Raw genomic sequence first — 27,670 nt, forward strand, 5'->3', positions numbered from 1 at the left:
GCTTCTGAGAGCAGTAAGTAATATTTGTTGCAGTGGAAAAATGGATGGGTGAAAAATAACTGAAAGTGTAATCAGTAAGAGAGATAAGTCAATATACCTATTTTATTTATTCATGACTGAGTACTAACTATCCAAGGAATATTTTAAGAGAAAAAGTTTATTTATCAATTTTATTGGTTGAAGAAAGGCATGTCAATGTCTATTTTCAGTAGGAAAATTGTATTTAAAATAATATCCATAAAATATTTAATTTAAATAAACTCATAAAGGTGATATGGAAATCAAATACACACAAAAAAGAAAGACTGGTAGATATGTTGATGCCAAGAATTTTAAAAATAAATTAAGATGTTTACTAAGATCTGAGTAGACAAATACTGAGTGTTTTGAGGTCATGGTGTCAGTCATCCTAATATGCATAGTCTATAAAATCTTAAAGACTCACTAGACAGAATTAGGTGACCATTAACTGCATTCATTATATATAAGCCCTTCATCATAAAAAAATAAAAATTTTAAAATTATTCAAAATATTTAGTTTTAGATGCTTATCCCCTACATTATAAATATCACATTTAAAAAAGCAAAACTTATGATACATTTTCATCAAAATTAATTTTTGTGACAACCCCAAAGAAATCATATATGCATTACCTTTTTTAGGAAAGGGACAGAAGGAAATGATGGAAATTTATTTTCTGGATAATTAAATTAATTTCTTAACAATAAAACCTCTTTAGTAAAGTGTATTACAACCTTATATCAAGTGTGTGTGTGTGTGTGTGTGTGTGTGTGTGTTTCAAATCTCTAAGGATTTTTGCATTAAATTCCTGCTCATGAACATTAACTAAAGCATCTTTCTTTGTTTCTTAGATTTTTCCAGCCACAAAGTTTACTGATCTGAAGAGATGACTAAAACAGTAAAAACTCAGAAACCAGATCAGATATAAATCCAATTGGCAAATATACGGACTTGAGATACAAAAATCAGATGGAAATCTGATTTTCTCTGTGCTGTGTGGGGTGAGTCTAATATGCTTTCCTATAGAGTTTCTTATTCACACAGCAACATCCATGTCCATTATATTGTCAAAACCCAGAAAACCCCAAGTGACTCCAAAATCAATCTATGCTGGCATTTGCACGTGGAGTCTTTGTTTTAACTTTCTGTGGTGCATCTTAGAAACATCTACTTTGCCAACTATAGATAAGTAACACTGGTGGTCAATCTTTGGGCTTGAATACTGCCAGGGAACAAAAAAGGCTTCCTGAAACTATAGTTTGTAAGAGCTAACATAGTTCTATCAAACACCAGATTAACTTTATCCAACAGAACTAGGAAACACCAACTATCTTTGTTTTGCTTAATTCTTTTATGAAGTCACTGATTTTTATTAGTGTAATACCTTTTCCCACTTGAAAACTTTGGGTTATTCTCCTTTGACCTTTTCCCTCCTTAAACTTATTTCCAAGTCTTTTTAGAAAGCAGGTTTAAAATTTTTTGTTTTTCTTATTGCTCTTCATTGTAATCTCAAACTTCTCTAAACGCTTCAGTTGAGATCTGAGCAATGAAGACAGAGATGGTTTTTAACTCAATTGAAAATTCCATTTATTATTTTCCCTGTTGCCATTTTGCCTTATAATTAACTTTAAATTCAGCAATGAATCCACCTCTGTATAATTAAAAACATACATTACTACTTCAAAAATATTAGAAGAATGTTCATATTGTTGTTAACAACCGGGAAAAGAGGCATTGTGGTGTGTTGGCTGAAGTGTAATATTGGACACACTTTCTACAGGGAAACTTGAAAAACATTTTAAAAAGCATTAACATTTTGTATGTCATTTAGCCTAGGAAGTCTACTTCTAAGAAAGAATCTTACAAGTCTTTATTACAAGATTTTTTATAAAAACATTATCTATAATAACAAAAAATTAGAAATTCCCAACAATTAAGATCACATAAATTCCTTATTATACATATGTATGATGATCTGCATAGTTCTTTATAACGTTAATGAAAAAATTATAAAATTGTATGAATACTAAGATTCTTTTTTTGATAAAATATTACATGTGTCTACATATACACGGAAAAATGTTGGAAACTAACATCAACCTATTAACTTTTTTTTCTAGGACAGGAGCTTTCTAGGATGTCAAGTACAAATAATTTTCCTTTTTCCTTTTAAAAAAAATTTTTGTTTAAAAAAAATGGAAAAATTAAAACGGAGTTCCCAACACTGCTGTCTTCCCTCAGCTTTCATTCATCAGCATACATAGTTAGCATTTATTATTAATAATGTTCTCTACAACATATACAACATACAAACCAGAGAAACCTTTTCCTGTAATCACCTCCCATTTGCTGATACCTATTCTTTATTCAGTGCTCTCATGTTGTAATGCATTCCAGTGTAATCTTTTGAAGAGTATGCTTAAAAATCTGAGTCATTATCATTGAATGCACTATCCATACTTGAAGAAAAGAAATACCTACATCATTGTCTTGCCCATCAGTCCCTGTATTGTGGATGTCAGGATAATGTTTCAGAAACTGGGCCACATAGGTCATAATAGACTTCTCATCTGGTTTATCCACATCAACATCTGGAAAAACCAAAACCAAATGTGAATGAGTTAATTAACATTCATTAGATTTTAATACAAGCTTTGAAATCTGGCTATTGTATAAAAGAAACACTGTCTTAAATGCAGAAGGAAAATAGAATTACTATTTAGAATTTTTTTTCGAGGGGAGAGGAAACCGATTTAGATTGGATGATATATGATGGAAATTTTATATGACTCAGAAAGATGACACAATTTAAGGAATACTTTTGGGCAAGTGGTACATGTTTCATTTAAATAATCTTAACATTAATTCATCTGAAATCTGAGATATTGTATGGTTACTCTGACAATGTCTGGTTAATAAAATGCAAATAATATGTAAATTTTAGAATTGGGGTGAGTGGGTAGTATAAAAATGCCTACAGGTATGATGATAAATAACAACTCATATGCTGTATATGACCAAATATAGTAAGCCCCTTCCACCCCCATGAATTTTGCTTTAGAAGAAAGGGAGATGCCTTCTATTCAATTTCTTAGCCTATTCATTGTGGGACATTCTCTCTAAATTACTGTACTTTGAACAATCAAGTACTCTTTGAGGGAGGCACAGACTAAAAAGAGCTTAATCATTGTGATTTTGAAAAGCTTGCAGATATTTACCTAATAAAATCAGTCAATGCAAGTGTGGCTCCATAAAGAATGGAATGTTGTAACTAAGTCTCTAAAATACCCATTTTAAAGGAAACAGAAATGATAACATTTTGCAAAGCAATCTATAGAGCAAAAAGCAAAATAAAACAAACCAAAATCACCACGAAGTACTATAAAACTAACCTAATATTTTGCAAAGCTTCCTTTTAATTTGAGATATAATTTCTAGGGAATATCACTGTAGGATTTAGAAAGTGTTGCAACTCAGACCACTTAAAAGGAAACAAAGACAATGTATTCTTCAATCTGTTAGATGACTCAAAGGTGATTTTAGAAATGACAGATCACTGACATTGAAGGACGGTAAAACTGTTTCATGAAATGTGAAATAACATTTAATACATGATTTAACACAGTAAATTCTGTTAACTATATATGTAACTAAATTATAAAATAATTATTATGATAGCTATTGGTCTATTTAATCTGGATCCCCAAACATTTATACATTAAAATTGGCTAAATAAATTTCTGAAAGGAAGTTTTCATTAGGATAATAGAGGATCACCTATATCTGGGATAGCCTTATACTGAGCAACATTAGATTCTGATTATTGAAGAAAATATTAAGATATTCTAGTCTAGAGGATATGATAGAACCATTTATTCTGTCCTTCATCCCACTCTAGAAAAAATTTCAACTCTGTTACATCCTCTGAAGTTGATAGCTGGAATATGTGTGCAGTTTTCCCCTTGGCTTTTTTGTGCAGAAACAAGGTGGAAAACCCTTGGCTATTTTAATAAATGTGGGGTGCCCAAAACAGGATCCTAAAGTGAGGAGGGATCTCCATGGGGCTTCTGGTCTCAGAGGAAATCCAATCAGGTCTCTATAACTTACTCTTGGAAATGCACGTGTATCCTTTTTTTTACTGCTAGGAAAGTTCATTCTGAAATTCCATCTTAAATATACCTTGCTTTCACTGTATATATATATTTCTGCAATAATTAATAGACATTTTCATAATTGCCAACCCAAATAAAAAAGATTATCTTTGACATTTAGAAAATTCACTTTGATACTTTTATTTCAATACAACAATTTACTAGTTTATTAAAGGCATCACAATTACCTTTTGAAGACTTAAAAGAGTTAACTTCATTTCCAAAAAGTCTTAAAATTCAGTTTTATCAAAAATGTGCCAAACAATTGGAATGAAAAATATTAGTCAATCATTTATGTAGTTTGCTGGCCGACACCAAAACACTGGATGGTTACTAACATTTCTAAGTGTCTAATGACCAATATTTTAAATACGTGATCTTAGGTTACTAATAATCTTTTATTTCTTCCAGTTTCTTTAAAGTTATATAGAGTAATTCTTTTATCCTGTCACCCCCCCACCCATACACACACTTCTAAAAACTTCTTTCCACCCTTAAGTACACTGAGTAAGTCAGGTTCATCTGGATGATACACCAATGCTTAAGAGCTGTTTGGAGCAATGGAGTCATATTTTGCTCGCAGATATGCGGCTAATATTTATCCAGAGGAAAACTGATGCAGGAAGATACTATTTCTTCCTACTTTTCTCCAGTTTTCTGGAGTCTAACAGAGTCTTGGAAGTCATGTAACTTCTGGGTTTAAGACATACAAACCCTCTGTGTTGAGGTATACAACAGCAGACGATTATTAAATGTACCTTCAGGATCCAGCAGTCTTGGGATCCCCAGTTCCGTTTCAGCAATAGTGAAAGCGGTCTCCAGATTTTCTCTGTTAGATCTGCTTTTCACTCTCTCCAAGTCCACCAGTTCAGGTCGAATCGCATGGATAACTGAATGAAAGGCTACCCCACTTCTCCAACTCCGCCCAAAGTCTTTCACTTCTATTCCAGCCTGCCTTGGTGTGATTAAAACATAAAATAATGTCACATTCTGAATAGATGCAAGCACTTTCTTTAATAGCTCATGCAAAATCTAATGTTTTTCACCAACAAAGTACAGTTAGCTACATTAGCTAATGATTTTTGAGAAAAATTTTTTTAAAAAAACAAAAATTTTAAAGGGTAACAAGACAGGATGTCGAAATTCTGGTTCCATACTTAGTTTTCTATATTAGATTTTTCAGTCATTGAGATAGCCAACTTAAAGCACACTTTTACACTTATTTTTTAAAGGAAAACCAGTTTAGAGAAAAATATCTGACAAAATTTTAAAAAGGTAAAATTATGAAAACACCAAAAGTGATAATAATTAACCACTGTATATATTCTGAAGAAATTTCTAACACATTTTCAATGATAAGCACCACTGTGTCCTGCAAGCACAGGTCATAATCGACTAAGATAATGTAGCTAAATTATACCAAAGGTATTAGAATGTACAAATGCCAATGGATGTAATTACATCTCGCAAGTGGTCACAAAGGAGCCAATACTCTGCACAAGACCAGACAATAATTCCAATTACCCAAATATCGAATTGTTTTTAAACTTTTTTCTGGAATTGCCTTGAGGGGCAATGCTTTTTCGGCAAATCTTTTTTCTTTAATGGTAGGTTTGATTAAATCAAAGCCAGTTACAATTAAGAAATAGATTCAATCTGTTAGTAATATCTTGTTGAAAACAGAAGTGAGACAATCTCACAATAAGTGATTTGTTTGGATATAACTTATCAATTATAAAGGCGGTTCCAAAAGGAGAGTTGCAAAGATGTCTTTGAACATGCACAGGACACCTTGACTGTGTGTAGAGTCTGTGAATCACTGAATTCGGTAACATTCAATGAATAAAGTCATGTGGAGATTTCTTTTTTAAAAATTAGCCTCATTAACTATATAGGGATTTATAATTTCTACATAAAATAGAAACATCACTCAATTATCGTTTACTAGAGTCTCAGAATTTCCATGCAAAATATAATTTGACTGATACATTGATTAATATAATAAGCTGGTAAGTGTTCTTCAGTTTTATCTCAGAGAACTTAAGTTTCACTTTAAAACATGTTTTACCAATGTCCATTCAGTTTGCATAAAATATATTGTGCTAAATATAGCATCACTGGACCAAATCACTGGCTCTAAATAAGTATTTTAAAAACAATTTCACAGGATTCCAGTAATTGTAAAGTAATCTTGAATTTTCTCCTAGTTCTTTTTGAGTATCTGTCTCTGGTAATACGAATGTAATTTTTTCAGCAGAAATCTGACATCCATGCAGATTGAACAGTAAATCGGTCCTTGTTATCTATTCATTTGTTTATCTGCCTCTGGCTTCATCAGACTTCCCTACCAATATTTTCCCTTTGCCCACATATCCTCATTTAAAAATGTTTTTGTCTCTTTAATATACCTGAAATTAGCTTTTAACAAAATAAGAAGCTATAAATAAATAAACAGTTAGCTAATAAATATTCACTGTGTAATTAGGTGTTTTCTGATTTTCTTGAACTTCCTTATTGTTTTAGACATTTTCAAAAAGTAATATAGCAAATATTTCACTAAATATTTACTATGTTGGGATAATTAAAAATGTTTCAGTATATTTTATTTCTTCTATATTTGTTGAAAAAACAAATGTGTGTATGTATGTTGAAACAGTGTATGTTTCTTATTTATACATACACACAATGTTTCATATTAAATCAGTCAAAGTAGTAGGTGATATTCTTAAGAAGTTCTAGTTTTAGTTCGAATCTCTCATTTAAGAATCTTAGATACAAACCCAAAGAAAATTTAGATACATCACTTTGAGAAGTGATAAAGTATGTCCAGTTTATAGGCATTTCTGACCTCCAATACACATTTACTTCAAGTCACTTTGAATGAGTCTGGATTATAAATATCTTCATTAGTTTGGTTATTTTATTATTGTTCTTCTTAGACATCCAACAGTAGGTAGGCAAATGTCAGACATATTAGAACTGAATGCTTTCATATCTGATAATATGCACTGATAGTGAATAAAATTGGTTAAAAAAAATAGAGAGGGCTTTACTAGCCTGTGTTAATGAAACAGTTTTTTTAGTTCTCAGATATTTTTTAACTTTATATAAAAACAGTGAATACAGGCTGACAATTAGTCCAGTGTTTACTGGCTGTTCTCTCACTCCCACCATCTTCAGTCTTGTAAGTGTGATGAACCTTCAGACTAGAGTCTCAAACAAGACAATACGTTTAGGAGACATTGTCATTCATTTACTGAAATGCATACAGATTCTAAAGTCTTTTATCCACATCAGGTAAAAAATTTCTTGAAACGTACATAGGGATAGTGTCAGAAGCAGCTGTTAGAAAAATTATCAACAGTTTGGTAGAATCATGGAATCATGTGTCCATTACAGAATTTGCATGGCAGAGAAGATTCATCTTCCCAAACCTCTACAGTTTATGCAGCTACAAAAGAAATGGATCATACTGATGTGTTGGTGGGTGAAGAACCCTCAGATCCCTGATTCTGGACATTTGCACAAGTAAGGAAAATACAGCTTCCACTGACATTGCAAATATATGTTTCAGAAATGACTTTGGGCTGTCACCAGACCCCTGCACATCTCTGAAATCCAACACAGCATGTGTGAGACTAAGTTAAATGCAGGATAACTACAACAGCATTAAACTTGAATTTACCTCAAGCTACTATATTATTAAGTGAAAATCAATATTTTTAGTTAATTTAATGCTGTGTGGAGCAATGGATAACAGAATATCATATTGATCTTATTACAAAGTTAACTGCAATAGCATCATGGTAAATGTCAGCACATGGTCACCAGTCTTCTCCTACCCAGAACGTTTCTTCTCCTTGCCCAGTTAAGTTGCAATAGAGATTAGTAATTTCCACTATACTTGCAATCAAACAGTTGCAAATCAAATCATCAATGTGGGAAGGATTTTTAAAATTTAATTTCTACTACAGATTCTAAGGAGCCACAAAGATTTGCTTTCAGAAATATTTTTGACTGCAACTTGAATCATAAAAATATATGCCAAATTAGAAAACCACCAACACACTTTAAAAGCTACACAAAACTACATAAATTAGTAACACTAATTACATCTTCTGTGTTTATCTTTTTCTCTCCTTATTATTGCTCTTAGAACACTTTAAAAATAGAACTCCCTATGTTTAGTGCCTCAGTATTTTATAATGACAAGTACTTGTTTACAACTATTTTCCAGAAGTAGAGAATCAAATCCAGATTAGATTTAGTATGCAAAACATGATAGAAAGTGATTTAATTTTACATGTCATTTGGGAAAAGCAAACTAAAGCTCAACTTCTACGTGAAGGAACTTACCCCAGACCACATCAGACCACATAATATTGGTATGATCAACTGTAAACTCCATTGAAATTTCTATGAGAAAATAGTTCTTGAAAGAAGTAATTTTCTATTCACTACTAGCACATAAATGTATACACATGTAAATAATGTCTAGACACAAACTTAACACTAGAAGCAAATTCTCAGTCCATAAAGTTACAGTTGACAAAGAAATCTGCATTTGAGATGAAAAATGAGACCAGAGGAAAAAAAATGTTTAAAATAAAATCACTAGAAAGTTTCAGGAAATAAAAACAAATATAATGTTTTTGGAAAGTGGAGTTTAGTTCACATTATTATTAAATATCACTCAAATAATATTTATCATTATTATTAAATATCAATCATATCAGTGTTAGAAGAGATAATCAAATTTAAACTGCTAGTGCATTTATGTGAAGATTATTTAACAGGAGCAGAAAGTCTAAAAAGTAACCTTAATGGAATTAGCCCTCACGCTAGTAATTGAAGTGTATCATTAATCAATTTAATTAATCAGGCCCAATCTCATGAATAAAGAGGGCGTTAATTTTATCACAGCATTTTTCTAGAGTGTTGGTAGTTCTTGTTTATTTGTTAATTTGAAGCAGGAGTGAAACAAGATCTAAAACAAAGCCATTCATTCAAATGTCTCTTCAAATTTTGCAATCACTACAAGGTGCAATCAGTAATAAATTGATAACTCCCATTATTTAAGCGTTTCAAATATAAACAAACTCTTGGTACTTACTTGCCTGCTGAGTACTGAACCCACTTTAATAAAGCCTTCTTGGCATTTCCTTGAACCTTGGTGGCCACCTTCCGCTTACTGGGGGGGCTGGCCGTCTCGGAGCTGACCATGCTGTCCACAGAGGAGGCGCTGCCGGACAAAGACTGGAGCTGTGGCAGGTTGCTGGTCAACTCTTCAATCTGTTTGTAAGTTAAGAGCCAGAAGCAATGTGAGAATTTTCCTTGTTCTTCATTCCTCACATATTTCACTTTTCCAGCTAAAGATTTATCATAACACCCTTGACAAAAGGTAAGCTCCCAAAGGGGCATGATTGACATTTTACTCCTCTGTGTACTTCACCTAGTGCCTCTCCACGTATCGTACACAGAGTAATAAATATGTGTTGAATACCTGAATGGATTAATAAAATAAAACTTAATGGTTAGAACAATTATTCTGAATGGGAGAGCAAATTACTTTTCTCCTTTGTGTCTAATAAGAGCTTAGAACTGCTCCCTTCCGGAGGAAAAAGAAAATGTTCCTGAGCTCCGTCTACACCTACATTTTATCTCCATTGTGACATGCCCCCTTTTCAGATTGGGTACATCTGCTGGAGTTCTTTAAGGGGGGGGTTCCGTTTACAACACCTTTGCAGGGGAGAAGGAGAAATTTGCCTGCTACTGTAAAACAATGTATGTGTGAAGGTCACATTTCTGCTAAGTTGAGGATCAAACCCAATGGTACGGCAAATGAGGGCATTATTAAAATATCTACCACTAACTCCCTCTGTGACATTACATCAACTCAAAGAGGAACCATAGCACAATACCTGAAAATATAGAATAATGGTCCACATCAATCCAAGAACTATTGAGGGTCGGCCATCAGCTATATCAGTGGAGTTAATGTTGACTAATTTAATCTGTTTAAAAAGAAAAACTGTATAGTAATATACAAGAATATTACAGCCCATTTAATTATGCAATAATTAGGACTTTATTAGATGTCAATAGATTCGGTCATGCCTCTGCAGTGGTACACAGCAGTAAGTACGGTGAGCATAAGAACAAACAGGCACATGGTTTCAGTGAAGATTTCAGGGGCATTTGTTAGGTGCACAAAATAAAAACAATTATAAAATGAATTTCAAAAACTTCTTTCGCTTAAAGTTGAAAAAATATAACATCATGCAGTGAATTACCAACAAAAATGCCACACAGAAAAAAAAAAAAGGTTATTCTCTACATTTAGAGGTTCACTGGAACTTAAAAGAAACCATGATGAGTAATTTAAGAAGATGCACTTACTTTGAAGTTTGTTACCAAATAGCATGAAACTTATGTTCTCTTTTACCTATAAAAATCAGGAGTTAAAAATTCTAAAATTTGTACTAACCGGTGATCCTCTGTACATGGACTGACATGAAAAACAAAGGGAGAAGATAATATACATACATAAATTCTCTTTCAAAATCAGCATTGTTTGGAACACAAATGTGACTTTGAGAATATATTTTAACAAAGAACAAAGGAAAACCAAGAAATAGTAAAATAGAAAGTGTTCAGTTCCCTGCTTTCAGTGATGATAATCATAAAACATTCAGGATAGATGCCAATCTGTCTACAGTTGTACCCAATTATTCATTTTGATGTTTTCCCAACTACTGAAAAGTTATTTCCTAAGTTCCAGCAAAAAGGGCTTGTATGGTCAATCTATCTCAGTCGATCTCTATAGCATACAATCAACTAGTGCTCAACATCGTTTTCGTAATCCCTAAACAAATTAGGGGGAAAAAAATGAAATACTCCTCAGACTTCTAGCTCAATAATTCTCAGATACGCTATTAATAATCAAGTTCAAAGGTTTATAAATGGTTTGCTTTAATAACATTTTTATCAGATGCATAATCATCCTATAAATGCTTTCCTGTTGAATAATTAGTTTAAATTTACTAGTTTTACATCAGAGGAGAAAAGCAAAAGCTAGCACAAAAATCATTGTAAATAATTTGAGGTATAGCCATGGGAGTTTGTTTTACTGGTGAGTTCATTCATCAGGTTCAATGATAGGGAAAAAAAAAAAAAAATAGAAAACTGCCATAGATCATAAGCTTGTGGGTCTGCTCTTTTTCTATACCTATCAGTGTAAGATATTTAATGCATGTTTGTGGAAAATAAAGAATATTGGAGTGAGCAGTACTGAAGCCATGTTGGGACCTAAAACTGAATGGGCTTTAAAAAAGACTTTTTTCCTTAGTATGCCTCTCTCTGAGTTCCCTCTTTTCCCACAGTTGCTTGATATTTTGAATCTTGGTTATGCGGCAAGATGACATTATTTACATAAATGTAAAGTTGTTTTCCAGACATGCGCTAGCCAGACACTGAGAAACCAAGAAAGCCATCAATAAAGCTATGCTGACTCTAGCCTCAATTAAATCAGAATCCCGCAGGACTCTAGGGTTACGTCAAGGACAAGAACAGAAGCCAGATGGCATCTTGGTGAGAATTTGCGCCTGGCCCCTTACATGTCCCCCTCCCTCCTGCTTTTTGCTTCTCACATTCCATTCCTTCAACCCCCTCTTTAAAAAACCCTCAGTAAATCTGAGTCGTGGGATGGTTTTAGTCTGGCCACATCCTTCGGGTTTACGGGAGAGATGGGTCAGCCTACCACCTCTCCCCAGGTCACTGGTATTCCTGAATAAAAGCTGACTTCCATTTTCACCAACATTTGACTTTTGGGTGGTTTGTTTTTGTTTGGGGCAGACAGCTGGACTTGGGTTCAGTAAAAAGAGCAACAAATTTCTTTAACCTTTTATGACAGAACCTGTTGCAATCTCTCCAGTCATTTTGATCACTCTGTTTTACAACTTCAACATATCTATTTTTCAATATCTATTTTAGTATCCATAGTATCCATAAATTTATACTATATGTTACTAATCATAAGATTAATGCATTTCATAGATGGCAGATTATTTCCTTTTCCTTGTATATCATTTCTCTAAAAAATGCAGTTGAGTATAACTTGAATTTCCTACCCCAACCCAGCTCCAGTTTTTAGGTTATTATATAACCTAAAAATCTTTTGCTCAACTTGAAAAAAAAATCTGTTTTTTCATAAGGATTTCCTATCCTAAAAACTGTTTCATAATAGGTTTACAAAACAAGGGTTTGTTTGTTTGTTTAACCTCCCATCTTTGCAAAATCCTATTGAACTTACAGTAGATTTTTAACAGCCTAGGAGAGTGGTTGGATGCTATGGATTGAATGTGTCCCCAGAAGTTCATGTGCTGGAAACTTAACCTCCATTGTAAGAGCGTTAAGAGAGTGGGAAATCCAATTATGGTAACTGAAAGGTGGAAAACCTTTGATAGGTTATTAGAAATCCAATTATGGAAACCTTTAATAGGTTATTAGACTTTGAGGACTATGCCCTCATGAAAGGATTAATCCATTCATGGAGCAATGGGTTGATGGTTTAATGTGTGGTAGTGGGCATGGTTCTGATGGCTTTATAAAGAGAGTGAGTGAGCAAGTTAGCTCTCTCTTGCTCAGCCTGTTCTCACCATGCAATACCCTGGGTTGCTGTAGAGAGTCATCCCACTGGAAAGAAGACCCTCCCCAAATACGTTTCCTGTACTTTGGACTTCCCAGCCTCCAAAATTGTAAAGAATACATTTCATTTCTTTGTAAATTACTCAGTTTCAGGTATTTTGTTATAAGCAACAGAAATGGAATAAAACAACGGGCAGTAGAGACACATAGAAAAAGACTGAAGAATTTCCAGAAGCCAGAAAGAACATGGGATCGTATTGATAAATAAAACCAAGCAGAAGGATGTTGAACCAGTAGTTCTCAAAGCGTGATTCCCAGAGCAGCAGCAAACACCACCTGGGAACTTGTGAGGAATGTGGAATCTGAGACCTCACTTCAGACTCTTTACACCAGAAACTAAGGAAGTGAGGCCCAGAGATGTGTTTTAACAAAACCTCCAGGTGATTCTGATACACATTAATGTTTGAGAACCCTGAAGTAGACAATTGTGTTTAGCCTGTGTAATCTTGAGAAGTCTGATTTTGTAAGACAAAGGCCTGAATGGACTGAATTGTTATTCATGTCCCTCCAAAACTCGTGTGTCATGGCCCTAACTCCCCATGTGGCTGTATTTGGAGACGGGCCTTTAAGGAGGTAATCAAAGGCTAAATAAGGTCATAAGGGTGAGACCCTAGTTCAATAAGACTAGTGTTCACAAAAGGAAATGATGATACACCAAAGATCTGTCTCTTGCTCCACACTCACACAGAGGTAAGGACATGTGAAGGTACACTGAGAAGGTGGTTGTCTACAAGCCAGGAAGAGTGACCTCCCTGGAAAATGACCCTGACAGCACCTTGATCTTGGACTTCTTACCTCCAGAACTGTGAGAAATTAATTTTCTGTTATTTAAGCCACCCAGTCTGTGATATTTTGTTATGTCAGCCCAAGCAGACTAACACAAGGCCCACGGATGTTTCAAAAATATTTGAATAATTTGTAAGTGAATTTCAAAAAAATTTTAATAAAAAAGTTCAGATGACTAGCTTTTCTTGATAAATTTGAAAACCTAATGAATGGACCCATGGTCACTTAACACTAGCTGCTTTCTACAATGAGGTGTCAGGTGGATCACTCTTAACAAAAATACAGGTAGCCAACTACCTGCATTATTTAATATATAATTTAAACATATTAAAATAAATAATTAAATTTCAATAAAAATGCAGACTACTGGCTTTTCTTGATAAATTGGAAAACCTAGGTGGGTCACTGTCCTTGCATTTCATTGAGGTAACTAGTTGGAACTAAGTAATTATCCTCTTCAAGACACGGCACAGGAATACTTAGTGCTCCTATTACCAAAGTTAGCCTCTAATTCACTTCATTCCTTCACATCACTTTTCCGAACCTCATAGAAATTTAAATTTATGTCCCTTGTCTGCACTACAGCATGTTTTAGGAAGGGCGGTCAGTGGTTGGCTCCCTGTATTGATGTTTAGAATAATCTACCTGACACCTCATTGGTGAAGGAAACTTGTGAAAGGTGTTGATGGATTTATTCACCACTGTCACATTTATGCATTTCTTATCAGATTCTGACATATGTCTTTTTCTTCCATAGCTCTGCAAATAAGAGAAAAAATAAAAACCATGGTAGGATTTTCCCGGTAAAATGTGAGGAGTACCTTCATTGCTCCTTAAATAAAGCTAAATAAGAATCCAAGGACTATACAAATTCCCTGTTATCTAAAGAAAAAAATCTGAATGGAGGACAAAGTAAGTACAAAGATCAAAGACAAGTGCTTGAAAATATAATTGAGACATAAGTGCATAACTTGTAAAAGAGAAAAGCAGGAGGGTACCAAAGAGCCTTCAAAAACTCATTCCTCCCTACAACCAGACATTCTGTGAGGTTGTGGGTAAAAAAGAGCAAGAAAGAGTGGCTAAAAAGCATAAGTTTCAGGTAGGGTGTTTTTTTTTTTTGTTTTTTGTTTTAATTTAAAAGCGATTAGGGACTTGTGGGGACAGAAGGAAATTTCTTGGAATTTTGTCCTGATATTCAAATGCTTTATTATTTTCTGCTCCTAATAAATATAATATTTAAAATCTAATTTCTCTACTTTTTAAAAATTACTTGTTCTGTGAAAATACCTTTAGGAAACAAGTCTTCTGTGAAAATAAGTCTTCTTTATAAACAATGCCTTTTTGCAGGTTAAGTCATTAAATTTGTCTCCAAGACATTAATAAGAGGAATTTTGTTTTTAGATTCTAGCCAATAAACATACCTCAGAATGAAGTAAGACACTGTTGTCATATAGCTGATATGGGAGACTGAAAGACCTGAAAACTCTAAACAAAGTCTTCACTCTAATGAGATTAGGATGACCTGGAAACACTGACCAATACTGCACAAGAAGCTAAGATTATTTTCTACACCAACTTAATGCCTCTCTCTCGGACATGAAGTTTGAACAACTGACTGAACTTTACACTGATTCACTGCATTATCAATTTATCAAAATGTAAATTATTTAAAGGCCAGAATCTAAGTTTTCTTTAATTTTGTATTTTCCAGACTTCCTGTCTTGTAGAAATTACTCAATTACACATTTGTGAAGTAAATGAATTAGTTTCATGCATATAGACAGAGAAGGAAATAATTGAATCAGTCTATATTCCAGAAGTATGGGGATATCCATCCATAAAGCTAGTTGTGGAATTGCCAACCACAGACTTCCTAAATTCCCACAAATTAGAAAAGGCTACATCTAAGAGGATTGGTGCAGCTCTTTTGGAGGAAAATATGGCAATATCTAGCAAAATTATATGTCCACTCATCTTTTGACCTAGCAACCACACTTCCAGGAATTTACCTAGAAGATACACCTCCAATTATAGGAAAGTACATATGCACGCAGTTATTAATTGTATCACTGTTTGTGTCTGAAAAATATTAGAAACAATCTAAAAGCCCATTCATATGACAGTGGTTAAATGAAGTATGGAACGTCCAGGCAATGGAATATTGTGTAGCCACAACAATAAATCTAATCATGAGAAAATGTCATACAAACACAAATTGAGAGATATTCTGCAAAATAACTGACCAGGAGTTATCAAAGGTGTTAAGGTCATGAAAGACAATGAAAAAATGAGAACCTGTCATAGAATGTAAAAGATAATTAAATGTCATGTGTGATATTAGATTGGATCCTGGAACAGAAACAACCAGTAGGGGGAAATTGTTGAAATTAGACTAATGTCCATGCTTTAGTTAAAAGTATCATGCCAATTTCAATTTCTCTATTTTGATAATTGTACTATGGTCATATAAATTCTTAACATTAGGGGAAGCTGGATGAAGGGTAAATGTGAAATCTTTTTTTGCAACTTTTCAATAAATCTCAAAATATTTTACGAGCATACTGTGTCTGTGCTGTATAGATTTCATGCAGTGCTTTTGCCCCCACAGCCTATATTGCAGACATTAGTATGCCCGTGTCTTCTTTAAGTGTTTTGTTTTTGTTTCTCTTTTACCTTTCTTCCTTCAAGGAACTTGAGGGCTGTGCCGATGTTAGCCACAGCATGGATTCGCTTCATACGGCGTCCCTGTTCACAAGGCTGTAAAAGGGGAAAGAATAGGAATAAATCAAAATGCACATATTAAAAAGACAGTTATAAAATTTATTTAAATGGACTAAAAATATACTTGAAGAATATTCACTAGAAACTAACAGTATTCAATTTCTGTGAAGGTTGGCAAACGCATAAAGAAGTGTTATCCTCACAGCACCCTGAAGATGTACTGTACTCATTTATTCAACAAAAGCATTCATTCTCAGCTTACCTATTGATGCATTTGATTTTTAGGCTTCTGTATGCCTAAGAGCAGAAATTCACAAAACTCCTATGTTGTCTACTGAGACCGTGACTCTTATAAGCCAGGAGATATTTATATGAAAAGTACTCTTGATCACTCACCACTTTTTTTCAGTCATGCAAACATATAAGGATACTGATGGTGTTAGTAATATTTCTTGAAATGAATGACCAAAATACATGGAGCATATGATCCAAGGTTAAAAAACAGGATTGTGAGAATTAAAATGTTATTCACAAAACATTGCATTCCAGTACATGGATACTCTAAGTTATCTGCATTTAAGTCACCAAATTTTATTATGTGCTTTCTCTGTGCCACACTGTTAATTTGAAGACTCAAAATAATTTCAGTGAAGCAGATATTACTAACCTCCTTTACATTTACAGGAACTACAAGCATAACTTAGGTTTAATAATTTCTCTAAGGTTGCGTAGCTGGTAAACTGGTCTCTTCTCTGTGATCCTAGAGCTCTAAATAATCTCCCATTAAAATTCAAAATCAAGTATCTTTTATTTTCCAATTAATACTGTGCCAGGTAATAATTTTTATGACATAATTTTAAACAAATATTTAAATAGAACATATATTTTTTAATTTGTATTTATTCTTTACAGGGACCTCTGTTAAACATGATATAGTCTCATTATTGATCCATGTATAGCCAATTTATTTAGTTTATTTAATTAATTATCTTTTGTAATGTAAAAAAGTACCTATGAACCTGCCAACTGAAACAAAGCCAGGACCCACGATTGAGTGTGAAAGACATATCCCTCAGCAGCAAGACCATTCATTCCGTTCTCCTGTCTTCCTACACCCGTGGCAACCATCACATCAAATTCAGTCCAATGCTTTCCTTTTTATACAGATTCATTTCATTCATATGCATTCTTAAAAGGAATGTTTATTTTAGTTTCTAACTTTATATAAAGAGTATGACTATATTGCTTCTTTGAGACTTACTTTTCCAAATAACATTGTGTTACAAAAATTTAACCATATTGTGGCCTTTCACTGTATTTCATTCATTTGGACAGCTATATAATGTGCCATTTATATACTCTCCTTTGGATATGAATCTGGGTTATTTCCAGGTTATCGCTATTGTGACCTGTGCTGGTAGTTCATTCTTGTACCTCTCAGCATTTGTACAGGCATAATTTCTCTTGGATATACACCTAAGCGTAGAATTGCTTAGAGGGAAAGTGACTTTTGAACTTGCAAACTAATGCCAAACTTTTCTAAAATGATTGCACTACTTTTCACTCTTATCAGCAATGCAAAATAACCCTGTTGATCCACACATCCTCCTCTCCAACATTTGATTTTGACAGATATTTAAGTGTTTTGCTTGTTCTTTTCATGGAATGTATGTAAAATGTATGTACTGTTTTTCATTGAGGTTTTCATTTGCATTTCCCTTATCAGCAATGATGTGGATATCTCGTCCTCTGTTCACTGGCAATAGGGTGTGTGAGTGTGTGAGTGTGTGTGTGTGTGTGTGTGAGTGTGTGTGTGTGTGTGTGTGTGTGTGTGTGTGTGTTTTGCAAAATGCCTTTTCTCATCTTTTGCCCAGGTTTTCCTTCAGGTTGTTTGTACCCTTGTTGTTTTGAAGATACATACTATATATTCTTAAAAATAATCCTCTCTTAGTCTTTTCACAATATGTTATGACTTGTGAGTATCTTTGACAAGTTTGTAACTTTTGTCGCTTTCTTTAAAGGTTTTTGACTTTAAAAATATTTTTAGTTTTAATAAAGTAAAATATTAAATATAGTATAGTATAGTTATATATAGCAATCTTTTATAGTCAGCTTTTTGTGTCTTATTGAACAATTTTTTTCCTCTCCTTAAGTCTAAAAGATGTTAACCTGTATTTTCTAAGATTTTAAAGTGTTTTTGCTATTATGTCCTTTATCCATGTACATTTGAATTTTTTATAGGCCATGAGATAAGAATTCAATTTCATCACTTTGATTAGAATAAACCTTTTTTTCCTGTTTCATTTATTGAATAGTCCCTTCTTTCCACCCACCTCTGACATATTCTAAAGATCCATTCATGTCTTCCTCGTTTTCTGGACTCTTGCATTTGTCAACATGCCCATCCCTGTGCCAATACTTCACTGTCTAAAGTGATAGAGCTTCATTGTAAGATCTTTTATCTAGTAGAGCAAATACCTTCTCTCTGCTTTTCTTCTATAGATGTATCATGGCTAAGTGAGGAGGACATAAACATGTATTGTATCATCCCATCACATACATGCATCTATTTTTACACACCTTTACTTATCCTAACTAATATAATTATCCTGCTTTCTGTGCTACAATCTCTTTGGGGACATGGACCATATCTTATTCATCTGTGTTTTCTTTAGAATGCATAAGTATTGCCTTATCCATTACAGGGACTCTAGAAATACTAGTTGAATGATTAGTAGACAATGCCAAACCCATTGCAGGATTGAGTTCCACTCTAAATATATGACTGATGACTAACAGAGTCAGCAGTGAACAGGCAGGACACTTTGATGCTCAAGATTTCCTAAGGGTGTCAGTTCTTCACTTCTAAGTGGGTTATTGGGCTTCTCTAGAATGCAAAGTGTTATAGTCTTTAAAAAAAATACTTTACTGATGGTTAACAAAACAGATTTAAAAAAAGACATTCCTCTGCAGTTTTAATTCTATTCATATTGTTTCTATTGTTTCTAATTTTTCAATGGCAATTTCTCACATTTTAAAAAAAATCCTAAGTGCCAAATTAAATTTCATATTCCTGCATTTGTGTGTGATAAAAACATATTAAAAGATATATAATTACTGATTCATTTAAACAGTAAGTGGTCTACAAATAATATTCAAGGAATGTAGAGAAATTCAAGAATAATAACTTAAAAAAATTTTAAGTTCCCTAAGATGTTAAATAAAATCATAGACAAGGATGTCATACACGTTGTTGAAAAGTACTAGGATATTGAAATTCCACCCTTATCCTGAGATGTTGGTGGTAAAGAAGTTGCTGAGCCAACTGACCACATCTCCCAGATGATCATGGTTAGAGTCAGAGTCCTGGGCTATGTCAACTGTGATGTTAAGTAGGTGTTCTTAATAGACATCTACGCATCAGATAATTATAGATTTCCTGAACAGTGTTAACGCTCCTGAGGGAAATGTCATGCCCATATGGTCCTGAAACATAACGCATGCATGGACAAAATTCAAATAAGCATTGGCAAAGCATATTTATAATTTCAGAATAATTTCTTTTTATATAACTGAGAATCTTGAAGGGCTCAATATTAAGGTCAAATAATAAAGGTCAAATCAGAAATTGCCTTTCTATGTCTCAGTTTCCCTATCTGTTAAATGAGAACGCTGAGATTCTTTCTGGAATCCCTTCTAGCTTTAAGATCCCATAAGTCTATCTATGTCTGAATGAGTAGGGAATTAAATAAGAGTAGGATTGTTATTTCAAAAATATACACTTTTTCCTGAATATTTTACCTTGGCAGTTAAATGCCCATCAAGATTTCTGTATACTGTTGGTGAAGTAAAATGGCAGAATTATTGACACTTGGAATGACAGATATACTTCTTGAATACCCATATGAATATTAATAGAGGCACCTTCAACCTTCGAGTAAATAGCTTAATTCAGAAGGATATATAAAGATGGCCAGTTATATCAGACAATCAAGGGAGTATTTGTTTCAGTCCAATGACTCCCAAATCCTACTGCTAATTCAGTTTATTTAGCTAATGCATATGCCTATATATTCCAAATTGGCTTTTCATGTATATCTTGTTTGATTTCCCTCAAAGGAGAGCTTGAGACAAGGATTGGGTGCATGTAGTTTATTGGGCAGGTGATCCCAGGAAGCAGCAGAGAATGTGTGGAGAGTGAGACCAGGAAGAAGAAAAAATCAATAAAGGGTGTGTTATTGAGGGTTACTGCTGTGGGTAACTGGCGCTCAATCCTGCTGGGGACCCTACGGGGAACTCTATGAGACATGTGTAAGATATGCTTCAGAATTGCCTCTCATAAAAATTTGAGGCTGGGTCATTTATTCATGAACTCCCAACTTCATTGGTTGAGGGTCCTTTGGGACTATCAACTCTCCTACACTTCAGGGCTGCCATGAACTTGTGGCTTTGATCAGAGCCCTGAGGCAGAAACCCCGAGAGATGCTACCAGTGCTTGAGGTAAGATGCTGTCGGAGTCTACGGGAAGTGTCTACCATGACGGAACGGAAGTCAGAGGTGTGCTGGGAAGGGACACAGAACGCCAGAAGCATCTGTGAATCCAAGTAGGTGAATATGAATCCAGTGAAATGAATGATTTACATACAACAAACAACTCTTTTACAAAAGCTATTGTGAGGACTCTGCACAAAATTAACTGAAAATTTGTGTTCAGATAGAAACTGTCTTTTTAAAAATTGATTATCCAAGTAATAATAATTGTGTAGTTCTTGCCAGGATGCAAGAGGTAAAGTAAAAATGTGCTCCTAATTTTGGACTCTGCATCCAAATGCAGAGTTTATACAACTTTCCATCCTCACACAGTGTGTTACACAACTATCTGAAGGTTATTCCTTGAACTCTTTTTTCTACTTACAGTAAACATTATTTATAAATAATTTATATTGTCAAATTACTTACTGCTCTATTCCTGTGAAATGAAAAACATAAGCAATAAAAAATAAATATTTTATTATTTGATCATGTAGAAAAACATACTTTGCAGCTCACTGTCAATGTTGTTTTTCACTGCAGCACATAAAAAAAAAAATCTTCCCAGTGCCTTTCTTCTTATATTCTGGTTATAAATGATTGATAAATGGGATGTCAACAAGAGTATAAAGAATGCCACACAGGTTTCAAGTTTAATTCTCAACAAACAACTATATAAATATACAGATATTGTCCAACAATCCTTTCCAAATGGAAAGCAAACACTTAAAGTGAGGTAGCTGTTAACTTGCAACTCACCTCCCTGGGTGTCACACAAATGGAGCAGGTAACCACGGCAGGTTACTGATGAAGTCTGTTAACTCCTACTTCTAAGGTTTCTACTACAAACATCATGTTTTACATCCACTAGGGGTGTGCAGGAATAAGAAAGGAAGTTTATTCCTTGCTTCCAGAAGTGACCAGTAGATCAGTTGTTTTATGTATTTTACCAACTACAAAAGAAAAGCACTTTCTCTCACATGGGCAGCACCCCTGAGACTCCCAACTCCACAATCTTCAAATTCCAAATAGTAACCATTTAACAAGTATGGTCACAGAAAAATTCTTACCAGTTTCTGCCCGGACAGGACCTCCAGCAGAGCAAGCAGCTTAACACCATCTTTCATGTCTTCAAAAAGATCCTCCACCACCATTGGGGGTTTCCGCTGTAAAATCAGAAAGGAGTAAATGCAAAAATACCTCTCTCTCTCTCTCTCTCTCTCTCTCTCTCTCTCTCTCTCTCTCTCTCTCTCTCTCTCTCTGCTTTCCTACTCATTGTGGTGAAATGCGTAGATAACTTTAAGAAGAAAAACAATCCAGTGGAGATAGAACTCAACATTCAAAAACTTCAGAAGATTTACTGTGTGGGCTTTAACACACATTATATACTAGCTTCGTTCTAGAAAGATATTTTTGGCAAGAGTGGGATGGCGAGAGATAAGGGAAGGAAAAGAGTCTACTATCAACCTAAAAGATAAGACAGACACTAAAGCAGGACCTAAAAGGAGAGCAGGAGGCGCCCCAGACAAACCAGACCAACCTCACTACTTCACTCTGAGCGAGCCACATTACGGGGACTTAACAAGGTGCAGCACATCTGCAGGACACTGTCCCCAAGGCAACCTCGTTAGCTCAGTGCCCTGCTGTGGAGCACTGGTGGCACAGCCGAGGTTGCAGATTTAATCTTCCTGTGGGTTAGTTTGCTGGCTGTGTTCTGTTTCCCAGCTTGGCAGATCTAGCCAACCTCAGTGTGGCACTGAATCCAAAGGATCATAGCACAAGAGTACAGACCGAGCAGTGCGAATTCCATCACCACTGCTGGAAAAATAAGCCAAAACCCGCAGTCAATTCATAGAGGGTCTTTTATTTTTATGAAGGTTATTAAAATCCTCAATATACAAGAGTTCATCAAACTTTAAATTCAGGGTCTATCTTGGCTCAGAAGAAAGGAAAGAAGCAATGATGTTAATGTGGATGGTTGGTAGAGGGGATGTGTTCACCAGTTCTCAAAGAACCAGAAGTTGTCCCATGTACCATCTGAGTTCAAGCTCTACAGTTTTCTGGTTGTCACTGAATCGTGTGAAAAGCCTGCTTGGTTCCTGACTTCCAATTTTCTTTATTTCTTAAAAAAAAAAAAAAGTTCTATGTGAAGATATTTAATCACCAAATGTTTTGTTGAAAATTGACTTTCTTCTCTACCCACTGATATGGAGCATTTATATTTTTCTTATGACTGCATAAATTACAGTCTCTGAATGCTACAATTATAATTTTAAATGTATTTTTCTCTCTTTACAAAATGAACAGCTGAGCACATTTTGTTATGCTGTGAAATACGTGTTCAAAATTAACAGAATTTTCATGTTCAATCATTTCCTTTTAAATCCCACCATTTACATGCTTCTTATTTAGCAAAAATGTAATAGTGACTTTATAGTCTAAGCATATACATAAAATTATTCAGAATAAAAGGAGCCATTTCAATGAAAAATATTGGGTGTGATATGAATCAAAATAAGTGTATTAGCCATATATAGTCATTAAAAATATGGTTTGTTTATTATTCAAAGTATCCATTCATATCCTGATTATTTAAATGAAGTAAAACAATGAGGGAAAAGGTCATAAATATGTAATATGTTCAGTGAACAAGTATAAATGAAGTGTTTCATATATTGTGTTAACCTAAATATATAAAGTAAGTTAAAGGAGCAGAGAATTCCCATGAAATAATAAAGATTTCCAAAAATTTGACAACAAAAAAATAATAAAATGCCGACATTCATCTGTTCTGCCTTTAAGCAGACAGCGGTCTCTGCCAGTTTGAAGAACTTTTTCTCTTGATCTCACTTTTGCCTCTTGGTTTTTCCCTCTTGCATCACTACCGAGGCTGCACGTTTACTTCTCCCCTGAGCTGCTCCCTGCCCAGGGCTCCTGGAACTGGCCTTGAGCTCGGCTGTGACCACGGTGCAGGTCAGTAGCCCACTGGCCTCTCTTCGTGGGGCATCGCAGATACCATCCTCTTCTTCATCTGTTCCTGCCCAAACCCTGTGGCCAGCCTGCCTGATTCATAGGTCTCTCTCTGTGTCTCCTTCCTAACTGTGACTACTCACCAACTCAATTCTGAGTCCTTGTCCTTTACAGCATTTTGTCTGCATAGACATGACTCTCGAATCCTTCCTTCCAGGTAAGTGTCCTCTCCTAGACATGGTGGAACATATATTGCTGGCTAACTGACTGAATGAATCAATGAATGTAAACATTATGTAAAACCAATGAAACGCTTTTATTTATCAAAAATTACTGTGGGATAAAAAATCTTGGTAATTATTGGACAAGTCTTGCCATCCCGTTTTGCATAAGGTATTGCTTATATAAGCAAATGATCAACTAGGGGAGACCTTTACTACTGTGACTACATCACATTTATTTTTTGGAACATTGTTTTTACAGAAAATCTTTGAACTAAATTGTTTCTCCTGTCACATATACAAATACTTGGAGCAGCAATAGGACTACTTTGATAGGACTTGGGTCATAGTGCTGGGAGCCAAGAGAAAGAGATGGAAATGAGGATAGTTAAAAGGAAAATAAAGACAATGTGGTTTTGTTCCCATTTCTCACCAATTTGCAACTTCAAGCACTCAATAGAAATCTATCAAGCACTTTTAGAGACCACTATTATTATTTTTTTTATTAATGGAAAATTGTGAAAAGCTCCTTTTTTGTACAATATTTGGGAAAATTATATTCTTCTTTGGCCTTGCCAGTCATATTGAGTATGTTCTACAGTGGAAGCAAAATATATTCATGCTGAGTCTGAGGTGGTTCAAAGAATGGACCTTCAGACAGGAAGTGGGGAGAGAGAGATGGGAGAAAACGAGAAGAGAAAGGTGCTTGGCTCTGTGCTACCCTTTCTAGAAGCTCTCCTCAAACTAGCTCTAAACCCTAAGCTCTGGCTCTAGAAGGATTATGTGGCGTCTGAAAGTCTCTAAAAACTCTGGGAAAATGCACATGCCTCTGTGGTGGAAGAGTCAGCACTGCCTGGGTATAGCCTTGATAGTTCACCCATGAGCGGAACAGACCTCATGGAGCACTGTCCTTTCTCTTTTTTCCTCCCCCTTTATTTTTGCCACAGCAGCCCCTTGATAACGTGTAATGAGATTCATTCCCTTTCTCTCAGGACTTAAAGGAGATCAAAAGTTTCCCCTTGAGCTTTATGAAATCTGGGGGAGCACAGGTATCTTTGACATAATTTCTACTGACTGTTCCCTGTATTTTCAGAAAATAATCTATTCTCTAACATTGTGCATGTGCATCTGTGTGTGTATAACTTGCGTCTCTTTACTAGTCTCTAAGAATACATACATATATATATATATATTTAACCCTTATCCACCATCTGTTTTAGTGTTTTCATTCATGAAGGGATGGCCATGTTTGCTATGCTGCATGTTCATTTTATGACCCAAGAAACAATTACATTCCTCAGGTGAAAAATATTAAGAGAATAATTTGACTTAAAAAAAAATCAGGAATGAAAATTTGGCATACAATTAAAATTTAAGGAGGTCTCACATTTAAAAATTATACATGAAATGAGAAATGTTGGCGTATAAAGGAAATATGACAAGATATTTCTAGTGTAGACTGTATGTGAGAATTCTAATATTTAGTAAGTGTCTCTATGGCTTATTTACATACTGAAATTTAGTAGGTTTTTTAACAGGGATGAAAGGAGGAAGAAATGAGAATAGGAAAGGAGGACAGAATGAATAAAACATCATTGAACATCTAGATGTGTCAAGCACTATTACGCGGACTCTTATGTGTTACCTCATTTAATACAACAACCACACATGGGAATAGTACCTCTCTGTAAAGGCGAGGAATCTGAATCTCAGTGATTCTAAACCATTGGCTAAAATCATACTCTTATTTAGTCACTGGGACTTGAACCCAGGTTTATTATACTCTGAGCCACATTGTTAGACAGGAAGCTTAGTATAAAATATAGGTATTAATGTTAACTTTTTCTGAATAATATACAAACCTATAAATATGATTTTTGTTTAATATCAATAGCAAAAGTACTGATGGATAGGAAAAAGTGACAGCCATTCTAATTTGTTAACAAATTTGTTAACAAAAAGCCATTTTAAAATGTAGATTTAAGAAAGCCTAAAAAGTAATAATAGAAGCATCATGTGTATAAACATATATTGGCATAGACACAAGTCAGCCTGACTCGTATCATGTACCCCCATGTGCTACACTGTATCCTTTCATGTGAGTAACCAAGCTGGGCCCATCATATTCTCTGCTTGGATCCAGAAGATGTCTAGGGTCACATTGTTCCCTGGCAGTGACCTAAGGACTAGTGTCATTAGGTCCTGCTGCTAAGGTCCCAAGAGCCACTCTGCTTTTGTTTTTCTCAAGACTGGGAGTTCTCGAGACAACTCTCAGGCTTGCTGATTTAGTAAAAAGACTCACAGAACTCAGAAAAGCTGTTATTCTCATGGTTACAATTTATTACAGCAAAAGAATACAGACTAAAATCAGCAAAGGAAAATGGCACATGGAGTGAAGTCCAGGAGAAACCATGCACAAGCTTCCAGAGGCCAGAGACCTGCCCCTTCCCAGTCAAGTCACAAGGGATGTGCTTAATTTTCCTGTCAATGATGTGTGACAACATGTGCAAAGTGCTGCAAACCACTGGAGCTCATGCAAGCCTTAGTGTCCAGGGGTTTTATTGGGAGACTGTCACACAGGCAAGCAGCACCTATGTGACTGAGCTCAGCTTCTCAGACTCCAGCCCTCTCCCTCACCCCTACTTCCAGCCAAAACAGGTGTTAACCAAAATCATATTGTTAATATAAAATGATCTGATCAAAGTGGTACGGCATGGCCAAAGCCACTGGCACACAAAAACTCAGGTTCACTATATAAATATAGAATGGCTCAAGACCTCAGGCATACAAAAACAAGCTTATTGAGTGGAACATTCCAAGTGCTCAGAGGTCATCTCCCAGAAACCAGCCAAAGGCCATTCTTAAAGACAGGCCTTTCTTTGGAATGTGCAAGGTTTGAGCAACCCAAGCCTGCTGATTTAACCCTTTCCTGCCCAATCTGCTTTCCTTCTTATACCCTGAGGCCCCCAGATCCTTTCAATAGATTTCTCTTTTGGGTTAAATAATCTAAAATTAATTTCAGTACCTGCAACAAAATGAAGCATAACTGACATGTGTGTCTAATTTATTAGTTTTCAAACATCATTCTAAGTGTGAAAATTTACATTATAGTGCTTTCCCACTCCCACTCAATGAGATTCACATAAGTGATCAAAAATAAATTCATTTTGCGGAGATGGGACTGTACATTTTCAGAGGAACCTGACTGTATTTTTTTATTAGTTTAATTTCTAAATTTTTCATTGTGCTAAAATACATATAACATAAAATTTACCATTCAGTAGTATTAAGTATTTCCACATGGTTATGCAGCCAATATTCAGAATTATTTTCATTTTACAATACTGAAATTTTGTACCTGTTAAACAATAACTCTCCATTTTCCTTTCCCCTCAGACCCTAGAAACCACCACTCTACTTTAAATTTAGTAGTTTTGACTACTATCAATATCTGATATAAATAGAATCACATAGTATTTGTCATTTTGTGACTGGCTTGTTTCACTTAGCATCATGTCCTCAAGGTTCATCCATGTTGTAGCAGGTGTTATAATTTCCTTCCT

At 34.7% G+C, this 27,670-nt stretch overlaps 1 protein-coding gene across 1 annotated transcript in view; it reads right to left on the reverse strand.

Annotated features, from left to right (window-relative positions):
• The window catches only part of SYNE1 (spectrin repeat containing nuclear envelope protein 1), a 422,354-nt gene that overhangs the window by 312,914 nt on the left and 81,770 nt on the right, over positions 1–27,670 (reverse strand). Inside the window, exons 3-9 of the mRNA XM_063096991.1 lie at positions 21,987–22,082; positions 16,339–16,422; positions 10,661–10,681; positions 10,095–10,187; positions 9,287–9,465; positions 4,932–5,128; positions 2,504–2,613 (exon numbers count right to left, since the gene is read on the reverse strand). Of these exons, the coding sequence (XP_062953061.1) occupies positions 2,504–2,613; positions 4,932–5,128; positions 9,287–9,465; positions 10,095–10,187; positions 10,661–10,681; positions 16,339–16,422; positions 21,987–22,082 (780 nt within the window). The remainder of the gene's footprint in view (positions 1–2,503; positions 2,614–4,931; positions 5,129–9,286; positions 9,466–10,094; positions 10,188–10,660; positions 10,682–16,338; positions 16,423–21,986; positions 22,083–27,670) is intronic.

The sequence above is a fragment of the Cynocephalus volans genome, chromosome 5 (assembly GCF_027409185.1).
Source record: "Cynocephalus volans isolate mCynVol1 chromosome 5, mCynVol1.pri, whole genome shotgun sequence".
NCBI lineage: Eukaryota > Metazoa > Chordata > Mammalia > Dermoptera > Cynocephalidae > Cynocephalus > Cynocephalus volans.